This window comes from Geotrypetes seraphini, chromosome 10 (assembly GCF_902459505.1).
Source record: "Geotrypetes seraphini chromosome 10, aGeoSer1.1, whole genome shotgun sequence".
In the NCBI taxonomy this organism is placed as follows: Eukaryota; Metazoa; Chordata; class Amphibia; order Gymnophiona; family Dermophiidae; genus Geotrypetes; species Geotrypetes seraphini.
The window spans coordinates 91,715,265-91,731,541 of NC_047093.1; the positions used below are offsets into that span (position 1 = coordinate 91,715,265).

Below are 16,277 nucleotides of genomic sequence, written 5' to 3' on the forward strand. Positions count from 1 at the left end.
TTAATAATTGCTCTGAAGCTAGAATAAATGTCCTGACAGATTTTATGCTCATCTTCATATATTTAAAAATATAAATAGGTCCAAAGTCTGCCCTGGGAATGTACTCTCACTGCGGGCAGTTGTATAGCAGGGCACCTCAGTGGCATACCGAGGGGAGGTGGTCGGCCCTGGGGACAGCTCAGAGAGGGATGCTCTGGTCCCTTCACCATGCTGCAGCATGCAATCTTTCGGCTGCCAGTAGCGTTACTCAGCTGAACACGCTGCATTCGGTAGCCTGGAAGCTTTCCGTCTGCAGCATTCTACCTCTGCAGGGAAAGGAAATTAAAGCAGAGGGAAAGCTACCAGGGCTACTGAAGGCAGCATGTTCAGATGACTACTTATGCCAGCAGCCCAAAGATTGCAAGTGGCATCCTGGAGGAGATAAGAGAGAGGGGTACCCATCCCTTGTGGAGGGAGGGAGGGGAGAAATGTTGCACCCAATTGGGGGAAGGAAGACCAGGGAAGGGAAGAAAATGAAAGGAAAGGGAAAGAAGAAGAGAGAGAGATGCCAAACCTCAGGGGGAGGAGAGAGAGAGAGATGGAAGGGAAGGAGACAGATGCCAGAGCATGGGGGAAGAGGAAGAAGGGAGGGAAAGATGGAAGGTAAGGGCAAAAAAAGAGGGCAGATACTGGATGGAAGGTTAGTGCAGAGAGATTGGGCAGACACTGGATGGAAGGGATAGAAAGAAATAAGGCAGATGCTGCATGGAAAGGAAAGAGAGGGGCAGAGGTTACTGCTTATGGTGTAAAATTGCTTATGGTGGCCATGAGTGATATTTTGTATTAATTAACAATGTGCCTGGTAATGGATTTTAGATTTGGATTAATATCACACCTTTCTCAGTACTAACTCAATGCAATTTACATTCTAGGACAGTAGGTATTTTCCTGTCTCCTGGAGGGCTTATAACATAATATAACAGCTTCCTATTTTAAGTTAAATAATCTTAGGAAATATCTTTCAGGTAATGATTATAAACAGGTTTGTAACAGATTCAGGGGTTTTCCCTTAACATGGACTCAATTATACCACTGGGCAGCAGGGGATGCTAAAGTGAACTACATGTCCCAGAGTGCCCCGAGTTCTACAGCTCAGTACTGAGGCACTCTGGGAGACTGATGTGATCCTGCTGAATCAGAAGGGTGGGGCTCGGCCAAGATAAAGGTTAAATAGCTTAGCGGAAGTTAGTGAGGGAAGAGGTCCTTGGGAGAGAGAGGAATCTTTCCTAGCTAGAGACCAATACCAGCTTGCTGACACTAGCCTTGGGAAGCAAAGACTCTCCAGGAGAGGAGGAGAGCTCCCACTAAGAGAGTGACTGTCCAGAGGAGACAATTGTTGGTTGGATTATTGGTGACTTGGCTGAGGTAAGCCAATGTTATTAAACTCAAAATTATAAACAACTAGCTGATGCCCCGGCGTTGCACGGGTATTTAATTATAGCAATAACACTGTAAATGGATTCAAATAAAGATACTTTATAGTGGTGAATGAAATTAATTTTTTACAGCTTAATAAAAAGTACAATATTCAAATTATAATGTGAAATATTTGACAAAATGAATACAATACAACGCAAAATGTGATTATAAACAACATTTTTAGTTTCACCTCCTGGAGCAAGAACATATAAATTCTTGGGTGAACCCACCCTTGAGCAAGCAACATAGAGTTGTGGGCCGCGAGACCCCCAGAACATATCACCCCAGATAGTGAGGGATCTGCATACCAAGTTTCGTTCAAATCGGTCAAGCCGTTTTTGAATTACTGTGAGAATGGCAGCTTTTTACATTTTTCCATTGACATGAATGGATGAAATCTGATTTTCTGTTTGTAGCTCCGCCCACGTGTGCAGGTGGGCCGCGAGACCCCCCAGAACATATCACCCCAGGTAGTGAGGGATCTGCATACCAAGTTTCGTTCAAATCGGTCAAGCCATTTTTGAATTACTGTGAGAATGGCAGCTTTTTACATTTTTTTCCATTGACATGAATGGGTGAAATCTGATTTTATGTTTGTAGCTCCGCCCACGTGTGCAGGTGGGCCGCAAGACCCCCAGAACATATCATCCCAGGTAGTGAGGGATCTGCATACCAAGTTTCGTTCAAATCGGTCAAGCCGTTTTTGCGTGATCGCGGCACATACACACACACATACATACACACATACATACCTCCGATTTTATATATATAGATAAAGGTTGTTATACTTTCTATCAGTGTGCTGATCTCTCCTGGCAATCCCAGTCAGCCTGCCACAAAGTTCTTCAAGCTGTGGTGTTATATAGCATAGACTACTATAATATTGTCTTTTTAGGAATGCCTTCCTACACAATACAAGTTACTCAAAATTCCATTATTTGTGCTTTGTTTGGAATGAGTAAAAATGACCAGGTTTCCTCGTACTATGTCACTCTACATTGGTCAATGATGGAGTAAAGAGTTCAATATAAGTTGTCATTGTTAGTCTATTTGAGTATGCATCAATTGGCAGAAATATTTGCAGGATTGTATGTTACTGCATTTGCCCTCTCATGCACTACGTTCTGCATGACATTTGGTTCTAGTTAAGAGGGTGGGGTGAGGGGTTTGAAGGAGGGACTAGGTGGGTTGTTGGGAAATTGATGCTGCTTTTGTTTGGATTGTATTCTGAAAAATTTCAATAAAAAAAGATTTTGGAATAGAAGGATTTATGTAATTTTAAGAAAATGCTGAACATCATTTATTTTGTAAGATGAAATATCGTTACTGATATTTCATTATGACAGAGGATCACATGTGATTTTTTTTCTGCTGTAAAATTATATGTAGTTTTATACATTTTTTATGTATGTAAGATTGTAATCCACCTTGTGGACTATAAATAATAAACTATAAACCTCACACATCTAAAAGGTAAACGATGAAAAGAAACTAGACTATATACCTAGGAATTAACATTAAATTAAAAGGGGGACATGTACAATTCAATTACTAAAACATCTTCAGAAAAATTAAGGACTCCTTTTGCAATCTTTTTTTTTTTTTTTTTATATAGAGGACGGGGATGTTAAAATCGATCGACCCTGGGTGTCACATAACTAAGTACACCACTGGGACACTTCCACTCAGGCATTCAGAGGCCGTATGGTAGGTGCCTACTCTATAGCAGAACCAAAGTTCCCAGAATACTAGCATAATCCAGTATTACATATAGGCATTCAGACTAATTCAGACATAGAACTGGTGTATGCCTATATGAAGCAGGGACCCACATAATTATAGTATTCTGTAAGATACTTGCATAAGTAGGAGCTCTTCACATGTCCTACCCATGCTTGTTCCCTGTATATGCCACCCCCTCGTAAATACATTCCAAATCACCTCAATTCATTGATAAATATCTTATTCCATACAAGCCATCCTGGATTCTTAGATCGTCCGACCATAAATTGCTCACAGTCTCCTCCCTTTGAATAGGAACAAAAAAGCCTGACATTTTTTCCAGTGGTAGCCCCACAACTTTGGAATATCCTGCCAGCTACGGTAAGGGAGGAGAGCAACCTTGACCGTTTCAAAGGCCTACTTAAGTGTCATCTATTCAAAGAAGCTTTCGACATTTGATTTTTTTTCTCTCTTATTAGTCTTCAAATTTCTCTAAAGAAACAAGTAGCAATGTTTCCTTTCCTTTTGTTTGTTCCATTTTTTGGCTAGCTTTCCTATACAACTTGTAGTTCCAACCCAGCTTCCTTTTTGTCTCATGTTTGTCTGTTGTATTACTTAAGTTCTTTTAATTTTCTTGTTAATGGCGTTTTTATTTTCATATGTTTTTGTTTTTCCCATTACTTTTTAATTTGTATTTCGCTTAGAAATTGGATAAGCGACTGAATCAAATTTTAATAAAAAACTTATATAGTTTTCAAGTTAAGTGAATATTTGCAGAATAGCACTTAGGCAGACTATTGGCATTTTTGTTCTGTGGTAGGCATAGAGCCTGTCAGATTTGCAGAGGTCACAGGAGAAGCCCTAAGTCTCTGTGTGGCCAAACAATGCCTGGCATATCTTAGAGAGGCTACAGGAGTCCACCCCCCTCCTGGAGAGCCCGCCCTGGGTCTCTGATTAGGTTTAGGACCTTGATAAGCTAAACTTTTTCCACTCAGGGTGGAACTTTAAATCTCATTAGGCTTAGCACCAGGATGGTTTCTTGCAGCATTCTAATATGCTGAATGGAAATCATGGGCTGGATTCTCATTTGGAAGGGGAATGAGAAAAGGTTCCATTAGCCCTCAGCAAAAGAGAATGCCCATAGGGAGGAATGCTGAGCAGGGTGGGTCAGTTCCAGAACCTTCCAAATCATTCTATAAAAGCTGGTCTGTTAAGCAGAGAAGGGAAGAAAGATGGATGTTTGGAACTGTCTATGACTCATACCAGCTGAAGGAGGAGAAGCCCACTGGGAGCATGTTAAAGAGGTTCTTGGAATAGAAGATTCTGTAAAAGCAGTGAGTAAGACTTGACAGGGAAGAGCTTGGACCGAGGTACAAGTGACTATGTATACTGTATAGCAATGAGTTTAATGGTGAAGAGAGATAAATGCTGCAGGATTGTAAAGGCTGAGGAATGAGAAGAGTCAGCTGGTGCTGTTGATAAAATGTCTTGCAAGCAGTCTGTGAATCTTGGCAAGACCAGACATTGTAGAGAGGATTACAGATGCCTGTTTGCATAAGTAGTACAATAACGCTGAGATGGTTACGGACTCAGCATAGTCCTTGGTTAAAATGTTTCTTTTAATTATCAGCTGGGGGTGGAGGATGACACTGGAAAATAAGTTATGTGAAGTGTTAGTGTCATGCAAGGCGTGGAGGCTATTAATTAAAGAAAAACAAAACAAAACCCTAGTCTGTGTTAGAGCCAAGAGTAGTTTAAGAGTGATGTCAGATTCATAACTGTATGCAAATGAGCTAACTGAACTGTTCTTTTAAACTCTGTTATCCAGTAGTTGGAAAGGGAGAGCAAGGAAGCCAATGGATGAGAGAGAGAAAGAAAGAGAGAGAGAGGAATCACAGTTCTCCATGTCAGTTCAGGTTACAGGAAAGCCTCCAAGAAGCCAAATTGAGCATCCATCAGAAAGAGTTTCATCCTGAGCTCAGTAGTATGGGAATATAGAGACTAATGGCAGGAATTCCAGTGCTAATTAAGCTGTGTCTCTGAGCTTTTTTGAAATGTTTGTTTAAGAGATAAGGACATTTAGTACAATCTAAGCATTTACCCAGGAAATGACTGCCAGTGTGTTAAGAGAGACAACACTGAACAGAGCATATTAGCCCTTCATAATGAATTCAGACAACCTTGGAGAAGCATTACAATGCTCCCAAATGCTCTTTGTTTCTTTGCAAGCTGACAAACCATACAATTGATTTAACATGGAAAGCAGCAGACCACCCAAAAGGAGGCAGTTGGTATATGGTCAAAATTAAGGCCAAATCTTCTCCCTGAAAGCCACTGCAGTGGCCAGAGGGATTTCTGTCAGCATGGGCCCCGACTCATTATGCTCTTTCATCATAATCCTAAAACGTGGATGAGAGTATGAATTTCAGGTTCATTTTCAAAACAGATAGACATCTAAAAGAAAGTATAAACTGCCACTTGGACATCTTACTAGTCAAAACGTCCAAGTGGGCATTCTCAAAACTGACTCTTCTGGACATCTTTCTGGTTGTTTTGTCTCCAGTGTTTCTAAATCTTAAGGGGGTATGTTAGAGGCGTGTTTTGGATGTTCAGCAGGGATAATCAAACCTATAACAAAACATCCATTGCTTTTTTAAAAATGTTTTGAGCTAGACCTGTTCTGTTCTAAGAGTCTAAATTCTAAAAAAAAAGTGCCCAAACTAACAAGAAGGTTTAAGGTTTGACCCCCTCTCCCGCCCTTACTCCCCCAGTGGTCACCAACCTCCTCCCACCACCCAAAGATGGAAAAGTACTTTTCAATTGTCCAACCCTGTGAAAGGCTTCCCATCAGCTGATTGTGACAGGGGAACCCCTATCAGCTGAACTGGTTTCGTGGAGTCCTGCCAGCTCAGCTGTTTGGGGTTTCAGCAGGTGTAAGTCCTCATGATCTGTGATAAGCGCTATTCTATAACTGTTGCTTGGAGTTAAGTGACCTTTGTAGAATTGACGTTTAGCACAGATCTCAACAGTATGATTTACTGAATCTGGCCCATTGTTCACAAGCCATTTTTGAAAGATACAATAATACAGGTGTTGATGCAAAGTCCGATGCTATACATAATTTGCAGAGTTGGATGAAAACATGGCACACTACACTTAAACAAGTGTTTGAAGGAGACAGTGCGCAAATTATGTTGCAGAAAATATACCTTTTGGATCTCAGTGAGAGAACTGAAGACAAGCAAAAGGAAATACCAGTAGTATGAACAAAATCTGAAGTTGTGTGGTGGTGATGGATATTTGAGAGACTGTAGTATGAGAGGAAGAAGCAATTTTATATGCAGAGGTTAATTTTATTCTTCAAATAGGGCGGGAGATGTTAAAGTTGTACAGTAAAAGGGCCAAAGAAGGTGGAGAATAATTGTCCATTTGCTCCTGATGAATTACTTTCACACACTAGGTCTAAAGCTAATGGATTTCAGGGTCCATTAAATTCTATACCTAAAATTTCAGATACTGATGCTTACATTCCTCAATCTGCATCGTCTTTGTCCCTATATTGAGAGAACGTCTCTGTCAAAAATTGTATGAGAGATGAAGATTGCTATCTCTATGTTAGGGCTTGTCTCACTAGCTGGAATTAAATAATTGTACTAGAGGTTGTGTGTATTGAGCATCACTCGGTATTTGTGTACATGGAGAAGGTCATAATGCCAGCAATGTTAAAGCACTCATGTACTGTGGCAGGGTCCAGACCTGCCAGCAGGGCAAAGCCCATACCCCCATCATGTGCGCATTGTCCAGCTCTCCACAGAGTGCCAATGGGGATATACAGACTTCCAACACAAACAGTCTCTGAGCCTGATCCACTTGCCAAAACAAAAAAGGTTTACCATATATACTCAAATATAGGACAAGATTTTTGGGACAATAAAATGGCCCAAAAATGGGGGTCTCATCCTATATTCGGGTCATCACCCAGTGACCACCAGAAGCCCTCCTGGACTTGCTGCAGGCCTCTGGTAGGCTGGTAGCCTCTGGCAGCCTCTGGTAGGCTGGGATAAGAGGAATCCCTCCCATATTCCATCCCAGCCGATTCCAACAATTTTTTAGCCCCTCTCCCACCCACCCCCCCACGTACCTTTTTTTGCATCTCTGGTGGTCCAGCAGTGTATGGGCAGGAGTGAACTTTCCGCGGTCCTGCCCCATGTTGAATCCCTCCCTCAGATCCCACGGCCAGCGCCACTCCCTGAAAGGCTGATGCCAGTTCTCGCAAGTCCAACGATAACTAGCGACAGCCATTCAAGAAGCAGCACAGGGCCAGGCGGGAGCTCGAAAAGCTCACTCCTGCATGCTGGGTGTGCTGCTTGCTGCAAGATCTGAGGGAAGGACTCAATGCAGGGCAGAAGTGCAGAAATCTCACTCCTGCCCTTCCAGCCTTTATCCCAAAATCATGTCCCTCCCATGTCCCAATGCGCTCCCCCCTTCGCCCTTTGTCCCAGATCATATTTCCTCTCCCCCCCTTACTTGCTTGCTCCAGAGTCGCACTTGCTTCCTTCAAGGCCGTCCAGCTGGGCTGCTCCTTCTGCCTTCAATGACACTTGTTGCAGGGATGTGCGGACAGAAGCTCACACGCTGCATGTGGCTGACCCACAAGCCTTCCCTCTGACATCAGCTTTGACATCGGAAAGAAGGTTTCTGGGTCAGCCATGTGCAGCATGAAAGAGCCACTGACACGTCTCTGCAACAAGTGCCACTGAAAGCAGGAAGAACAGCCCACCTGGAAGGAGGTAACTGGGATACCCTGCTGACCCAGAAGACTTTCTTCCAACATCAGCTCTGATATCAGAGGGAAGCCTTCTGGGTTGGCTTTGGTGGAGGGAGGTGGGCAGAAAGGAAGGCATGGGATCCCCGGCTGTGGCTTAAGCAGAGGGAGGTGGGTGAGCAGGCAATAAGTTGTGGCATGGGATCCTCAGTGGTGGCCATTAAGGAGGAAGGGAGCTGGAGATTCACACAGTGCTGTGTATCCCCAACAAGCAGCTCACTTATCTCTGAGCTGTTCCATGGCTTTTGTGCTGGGATGACTGCTCCTTCCCCCCAGCTACCAGCTGTAAGGGATTTATTCTCCCTGGCGCTTCTGTACTTACTGGTGCAGGTCAGCTCTGCTGGAACCTCCCCTTACTTTAACCCTTTGTCTGTCAACCAGCACTGCGGGAGGATTAAAGTGAGGTTTCCCTCTGCAGATTTGTACAAGGAATAATAGGGTAATAAAGTAGAGCCTTGTGCTACTGCTGCACTATTTCCTATCCTCTGTAATTCTGGTGTGCCTGCAGTCTGTTTGCCAGATTTTAAAGTCCTATTTTTTCCCTAGGAATGGGTACTGATTTAGCACAGGTATGGCTAGCAGCAGGGTTTGTGGGTATGGCAGGGTCTTGCCTGTCACAATATATATACTGTATTACGAATGAAAAGTGGTTCCATTGGATTTGAATTCATATCCCTACCTTTCCTTTTCTTGCAAAGTTTATATAAAGGGCAATTTATTTTCAGTTGCTGGATTTTGTTTCTCAACATGCCTTATTAGCAACATGATTTTAAGATGGGTTATGGGTTAGATGCTTTGCTTGTTTTCCTCTTTGATAATTTGTGGAGAGGATTACATATTTATTGGTGCTTTTTATAGATGTCATTAGCCTTCATTCAAGTAGTATTCTACTATATTGAAAAGGCTTTGGCAATTGGGGTTGGGTATGGTATTCTATTGGTTCAGATTCTTTTTAGTGGATCAAATACAAGTACTAGTTAGGAGAATTTTTTTCCTCTTGGTGAAATGCTCAAACAGAAGGATCTTGGTTGGTTGCTGCTTCAGAAGGATCTTGGTTGACTCAGACGTTCAAATACTTGAAGGGTATTAACATAGAACAAAATTTTTTCCAGAGAAAGGAAAATGGTAAAACCAGAGGACATAATTTGAAGGTTGAGGGGTAGTAGATTCAAGAGCAATGCTAGGAAATTCTACTTTACAGAGATGGTGGTGGATGCCTGGAATGCGCTCCTGAGAGAGGAGGTAGAGAGGAAAACGGTGACTGAATTCAAAGAAGCGTGGGATGAACACAGAGGATCTAGAATCAGAAAATAATATTAAATATTGAACTAAGGCCAATACTGGGCAGACTTGCACAGTCTGTATATGGCCGTTTGGGGGAGGATGGGCTGGAGAGGGTGTAGATGGGCTGAAGTAGGCTTTGATGGAGATTTCGGCAGTTGGAACCCAAGCACAGTACTGGGTAGAGCTTTGGATTCTTGCCCAGAAATAGCTAAGAAGAAAAAATTAAAAAATTTAAATTGAATCAGGTTGGGCAGACTGCATGGACCATTCGGGTCTTTATCTGCCGTCATCTACTATATTACTATGTTACACTGTTTAACGGTTATCTACAACCATTATGGTGTTTGCTTATTACATTAAGCTATACAAGTTATTTTCATTTTTCCCTATAAGAGAAGCCTTGTCAGTATCTTGACTGCTGGCAATTTTGGCCACTCATGATTTGGTTATCAATTTAAAGAAAACAGAAATACTGTAAGCAGCTTGGATATACCTGAATTTTTAAACCTTAGTAAGTCAGAGATACCTGTGAAGAGACAGATTAAGTACCTAGGAGTAGTCTTTGACCACTTAATTTGAAAGGGCAAGTGAAGAAAACTGTACAAACTACATTATCTAAGTCAAGCATTCTGCATCATCTTAGATCCCTTTTATCATCAGATTTTCTTACTCTTTTGCAAGCTTTCATTTTGTCTTCCTTTGCCTATGCAAATTTAATATTGGTAGGATTAGTGGGTTTGACCATTAAGGCTCTACAATTGTTCAAAAGTCTGTGGCTAAGGTTCTATAAGAGATTCCTAGGTATGGTCACATCACTCTGGTACTAATGGAAAGGGGATGGGATTTTATATACCGTATTTCTGTAGTTGCATTGGCCATTCATTCAGTATAAGATGAAACATAATATTTTGGGTTTTTTTGTCTGTCACAGGGTTAACAGCTTCCACTGTGTCTTTATGATGATACCATATGCTTCAGTTTGGTATTCTTTTGCTTATCTCCATGCTATTTTAATGTTTCTAATGTTAAAGTTGTTTGAAGGCTGAAATCATGTGACACGGCTTTTCTGGTATAAGCACCGATTTCTATTAAACAATCTGCCTAATGATGTCTGAAAGATCTCTGATTTTCATAAAAGAGCAAAAGTGTTATTTTAAAAGGCTTTTACTGGTTATTATTTATATTGTATTGTGATTATTATTTTTTAGATTTTAGTAATCTGTCTGGTTAGTATGTTTGGTAGTTTTAGGTATTGTGGTGTTTCATTTTATTAATGTTTAAGTTTCCTGTAACCCACCCAGAACATTGTAGATTGGTGGGATATAAATGTTTTAAGTAAACAAACAAATAAATAATATGAAGACCAGTTGACTTTCTCTCCCCTTATACATGTTCTTTACCATTCTACTCAAACCCAGACAACTTACATAGAATGCCAACCAATCCTCCTTTGTATTTCTCCAGATAACAATGGTTGGTAGACCAGGTGAACCAGGTGGTCCAGGATCTCCAGTCATTCCCATCCTTCCCATCACACCAGGATATCCCTAGAACAGAACAAAGCAATTAAAATATGGATAACTTTTTCAAGCAACTACAAGAACGAGAGGGCATTCGAATAAATTAAGAGGAGACAGATTCAGAACCAATGCTAGAAGTTCTTCTTCACTCAAAGGGTGGTGGATGCCTGGAATGCGCTTCCAGAGGGTGTGATAGGACAGGGTATGGTATCAGGGTTCAAGAAGGGATTGGATGAATTACTGAAGAAGAAAGGGATAGAAGGGTATAGATAGATAGGGAAAAGAAAAGGGATAGAAGGGTATAGATAGAGATCATTATACAGGTCCTGGACTTGATGGGCCGCCACGTGAGCGGACTGCTGGGCAGGATGGACCCCTGGTCTGATCCAGCAGAGGCACTGCTTATGTTCTTAAGCAATTACAAACAATTGAAATGGGAACATATTTTTTCAAATCAGAAAAAGTGGTAGTTTCCTTCTCCTCTCATTTTCTGCTATGGCAAAAAGTGAACAAAATATTTATCAAACTTGAATCCTTTAAATGATACCTCTTATTTAATTGTGTGTAAATTCTAGTACACTACAATGCACTCACTTTGTCTCCTTTTGGGCCTGGAGGTCCTCGTCTCCCTGGGCAGCCCTGTAAAGCAAAGCACAATCCTTTAAGCTATTTTCATGTTCTACGTTTTGGGTTCTTACAATGTAGTTACCAGGCTGTAGTGGTGGGGAGAAGGGTATGGACAAAGCACATACAAGTCTGATAGCATTTAAAAAACAAACAAATAAAAAATTGTGGTACACCGAGACACACACCTACCTAATATGGGCATGTGCCAACTAATGGCCCTCATTCAACATTGATAAGCCCTCCCCATCAATATTAGATGACATGGCACGTTTTGGATATTTTGATATGGTAGACATGTCTAAGAAGGCTGATTGGTGTTGCACTTGAAGTCTTGTTGCCAAGCTCTTGAAACTTCAGAGATATTCTAGCCCAGAATTTCCCAAACTGTGAGTTGGTTCCCAAAAGGGGGCACCATCCAGGTGGTCTCTCCATAGGTACATCATTATTCTGTATGTCCACACAGGTTTTTTGTTATTTTAATTTTGGCTGCAATCATGGGTTTGCAGCTGTAAAAGGATTAGGAAGCATTGTCCTAGCCTACATAGGGAAGGATTTTGCAATAGTGTCCTGAATTTTCCTGGCTTGTGTGATCTTATAGCGCCTAATGTAGTAATAATCTTGGCTTTTGTGACAGAAGAACTATGTACCTGGTGGTGCAGGAGTGAGAGAGTAGAGGCTCAGGGCAGAAAATGTGACAACCTCATAAGGAGGTTGCTAACTACTGACAGAATCTGGGACCTGAGGTCTGAAGGTCATAGTGAATGAAGCACAGCCTCAGTATTGACATGAAAGGAATTTTAGCTTTGTATTCATGTAGATTGCAGGAGTCTGGTTAGGTAAAGATGCTCACCTATGATCTTTGGCGTGGAGGCTAGCTCTATGGGGATGAGCACCTACGTTGTTGACCGAGTACCTTCTCTGTGATCAGGTGTTGTGCTTAGCATTGCCAATTATTACGGGAAATTAATGCCTATGACATTTTCAGAGCACTGATACCTGTGATGTCTCACATGTTGTGAATTAGGCAATGGGAGTTGGAGTCTCCCTTTGGGCGATAGGCAAGCAAGATCCTGGGCAGCTGAGAAGAAGCTAGAGAGGCAGTGGCACTGTCGGGGAGAAGTGGGAGAGAGCATAGCCAGGGTACTGGAGAGAAAAGAAGGTTAGGAGACAGAGTAAGAAAAATCAGGGTCACGTGATGGCGGGAACCTGACCGGACGCCTGAACGCGGAGCTCCGTCCTCCCTGCACCATTCGGCTCCCCGATCGCCTGCCGCCGCCGGTACTTAACTAAAATTTTGCAGCTCTTGCGCTTCCGGGTTCGCTCCCGACGGTCTGCAGAGCGTTCGGCGCGTGACTTACGGTGGCGGCGCGGGGGATGCCGGCAAGAGCACCGAAGGCCCCAAGAAGCAGCGTGGTACAGACACACAAAATGGCGGGGACCCAAACGGAGGCGACGGAGATGCCGACGGAACGCACCTCGGATGAGGTGTTACAAGTCTCCATGAGGAACTTATCCCAACTACTGGACGACAAGCTGGCTAAACTGCATGCTTCGATGGACGAAATTAAGGATGTGCTGGCTGGACACGCGACGCAGATCCAACAGGTGGAGGAACGTGTTTCGGCGCAGGAAGACAGAGCAGGGGTCGCGGATGGGAGGATTGCTACCTTGGAGACCCGTGTCTGTCAACTACTCGAGAGAGTGGAGGACCAGGAGAACAGGGCCCGCAGAAAGAACCTCCGTCTGATAGGGCTCCCGGAGTCAGTGAAAGATTCTGACCTTCTCCACGTGGTGGAAAGATGGCTGCCGAAGGAGCTGGGGCTGGCGGAACAGGCTGGCCCTGTAGTGGTAGAGCGGGTCCATCGCATTGGTCAACGTCGCGATGGAGACGGGCCGGGCCGCCCGAGGCCGGTGTTGGCCAGATTCCATAATTATGCAATCAAAGCGCGCCTGTTGGACCAGTTCAAGAAAACCAGATCTCTGTCCTATGAAGGGGCCAAGCTTATGCTATTTCAAGATTTCTCCACCAAAGTTGCGGAGCAGCGTAAGGCCCTTACGCCATATTGCTCGCAGCTGGTCGCGAGGGGCATAAGATTTGCGTTTCTTTACCCTGCTAAGGTGCGACTCACTCATGAGAATCGGACTGTCACTCTGAGTACGGCGGACGATTTGAAAAAGTTCCTCGAGAAGTTGCCGGCACCTTAGGAGTGCTGCTGGGCGCCGGTCATGAGATTACTGGTGGTTTTTCTTCTATCAAGCTATTATGGTCACCTGACAGAGTGGTGTTGGTCCTGTTTTACCCGGGGAAGTAGGGGACTTCTAATTTGCCTCCGCCTGCGTGAACTGCCTGCATGGCACGACTCCAATCTATATAGTCCCTTTGAGTTCGTAGAAGACATGCTGCCTTGACTTCCACCGGGAGAGGGAGACCTGCACTGCACGGATTTCTGGCCTCTGGACACTTGGTTTGAGAGTATGATGAGTGCCTGTTTGAGAGTTTTGCCAGTTTGATGTTTATGCAGCTCTTTTTTGCACTGTTTTAATGTTTTGCTGTGTTTTACATATACCTGGGCGTTGTAACCCTTTAGAGTTTCGGTGAGGGTCCACGCTCTAGCTTTCAGATGGGAGACTGGGTGGTGGATGGGGGGACGAGAGTGTTCGTGTGAGGAGGGAGTGAGTGGGATGGAGGTAACGCTGCGGTGTTGGATGTGTATGTGGATGTGTGTGTGGGGATTGATTGGTTTGACAATGGTTGAGATGCGAGGGGAAACTGGGGGTAGGGAGGGGGAGAAGACTGAAGTCGGGAACGGGGTGGGAGGAGGGCTTTGGGGGGGTGGGGTGGGGGGTGGAAAGCGCCTGAGATCTCTGATCGGTAAAGTAATGATTATTCAGTGGGTGGCGAGCTGGTGTGGCTGGGAGACCGGCGCTGCTGCCCCACAAGCAGGTTGTCTTTGGGGAGACTTACTTTTCACCGACTGCTCTTGTGAGTTCTGTTAAGATTGCCAGCTTCAATATTGATGGCTTGCACTCCCCGGTGAAGCGCAGTAAATTACTACAATACTGTAAGAAATTAAAAGTAGACGTTTTAATGTTGCAGGAGACCCACCTCAGCGTATCAGAACATATTAAATTAAAGAGAGACTGGGTAGGAGAAGTCGCTTTTGCTTCCTATAACTCCAGACAGCGAGGTGTTGCTCTCCTCTTCCATAAAAGGCATCCCTGCAATATGCACAAAGTGATACAGGACCCCGAGGGGCGCTATGTGATATGGGCAGGAGTTTTCCTGGGGAAAAAGTATGTGTTTTGTTCTCTTTATGCACCTAATGTATACTCTCATAGATTTTTTTCTGTATTAGTAGCGGCTCTGATGCCTTTTTCTGAATACCAATTGGTCTTAGGGGGGGATTTTAACATTACTGCAGACCCACTTGTTGATTGCAGGCCGCCTAAGCCTCGATTGAAAGGGGGTGACCACAAGGGGGTGAATTTTGTGATGCAACAACTGGGTCTGATTGATGCATGGCGCACACTGCATCCTACTGAATCTGATTTCACTTTTCACTCTCAGGTTCATGATGTCCATAGTCGCTTGGACTATCTGCTGGTGGCTCCTTCTCTGCTGGCGGGTATTCCACGAGTGGTGATTGAAGACGGTGTTTTGTCAGATCATCACTTGGTGTGGCTGGAGCTCATTGATGGGCCGGGGTCACGGGGGTCGACTATTAGTTGGCGTATGAATCCCACGCTCTATGAAGATGCTGAGTTTAAAGATTTCCTGGAACAACAATGGGATTTCTTTATAAACGAAAACCCTGCTTCTGATGTATCTGAAGTGGTGTTTTGGGAGGCAAGCAAGGCGGTCTTGCGTGGTAAGATTATTGAGTATACTACCCGCAAACGTAGAGCCCAAGATAAAACGCTGTTGGACTTGGTACAACGTTTGGCCGCGCTGCGTGGGAGTTTACATGCTCCGGGTGCCACGTCAGCGCGGTCTCAATACTGTGGCCTACGTAGACAAATTAATGATTTGCTGGCAGATAGAGCCCTTAGAGATATCAAAATGTATAAATATCGCTTACATCGCTGGGGCAATAAAGCGGGAAAACTGCTTGCTTCTTTGGTAACCTCAAGGGCTCCGAAGCGTATTATTTCAATGATTCGGGCGCCTGATGGTAGTGAGGTAACTGCCCAAGCGGGGATACAGCAGAGTTTTGTTAATTACTATAGGGCTCTCTATGACAGGGGGACTTGTGACACTGCACAGAGGACGACCTTCTTTCAGGACTTACAGATTCCGTCCTTGGGACATGAGCAGCGAGAGTTGTTAAATGCCCCGGTGCGAGGGTTGGAAATTCAACAAGCTATTCGGGCCCTAAAATTGGCCAAAGCCCCTGGGCCTGACGGGCTGGGTTCTGAATATTATAAGTTGTTGGGAGCACGTGTGGTGGGTCCATTTCAAGCCCTATATGGGGCTCTTTGTGGAGGCGACCTGCCTCCACATAGACTAACTCACGCCAATATTGTGGTTCTACCGAAACCGGGTCGGGCGGAAGATCAGCTGGGATCCTATAGACCTATTTCCCTGCTCAATCAAGATATCAAGTTGTTTGCTGCTATTATGGCAGCTCGCCTGGGACGGGTTTTGCCCAGCTTGGTTCATTCGGACCAGGCAGGTTTTGTGCCGGGCCGCTATTCATCTGCTAACGTGCTGAGGGCGCTTTCGGTGCTGCAGAATACTGGACTTGTTGGGCAACACCCGGGACAGAAAAACGCTCTTATAGTTAGCCTAGACGTGGAAAAGGCGTTCGATAAAGTGCTATGGGATTATCTTTTTTGGGTTC

At 44.0% G+C, this 16,277-nt stretch overlaps 1 protein-coding gene across 2 annotated transcripts in view; it reads right to left on the bottom strand.

Moving 5' to 3' along the window:
- The window catches only part of LOC117367932 (collagen alpha-1(I) chain-like), a 539,431-nt gene that overhangs the window by 284,341 nt on the left and 238,813 nt on the right, over positions 1-16,277 (bottom strand). For both annotated transcript variants that reach the window (XM_033961051.1, XM_033961050.1), the window contains exons 7-8: positions 11,404-11,448; positions 10,717-10,836 (exon numbers count right to left, since the gene is read on the bottom strand). In XM_033961051.1, coding sequence (XP_033816942.1) covers positions 10,717-10,836; positions 11,404-11,448 — 165 coding nt within the window. The remainder of the gene's footprint in view (positions 1-10,716; positions 10,837-11,403; positions 11,449-16,277) is intronic.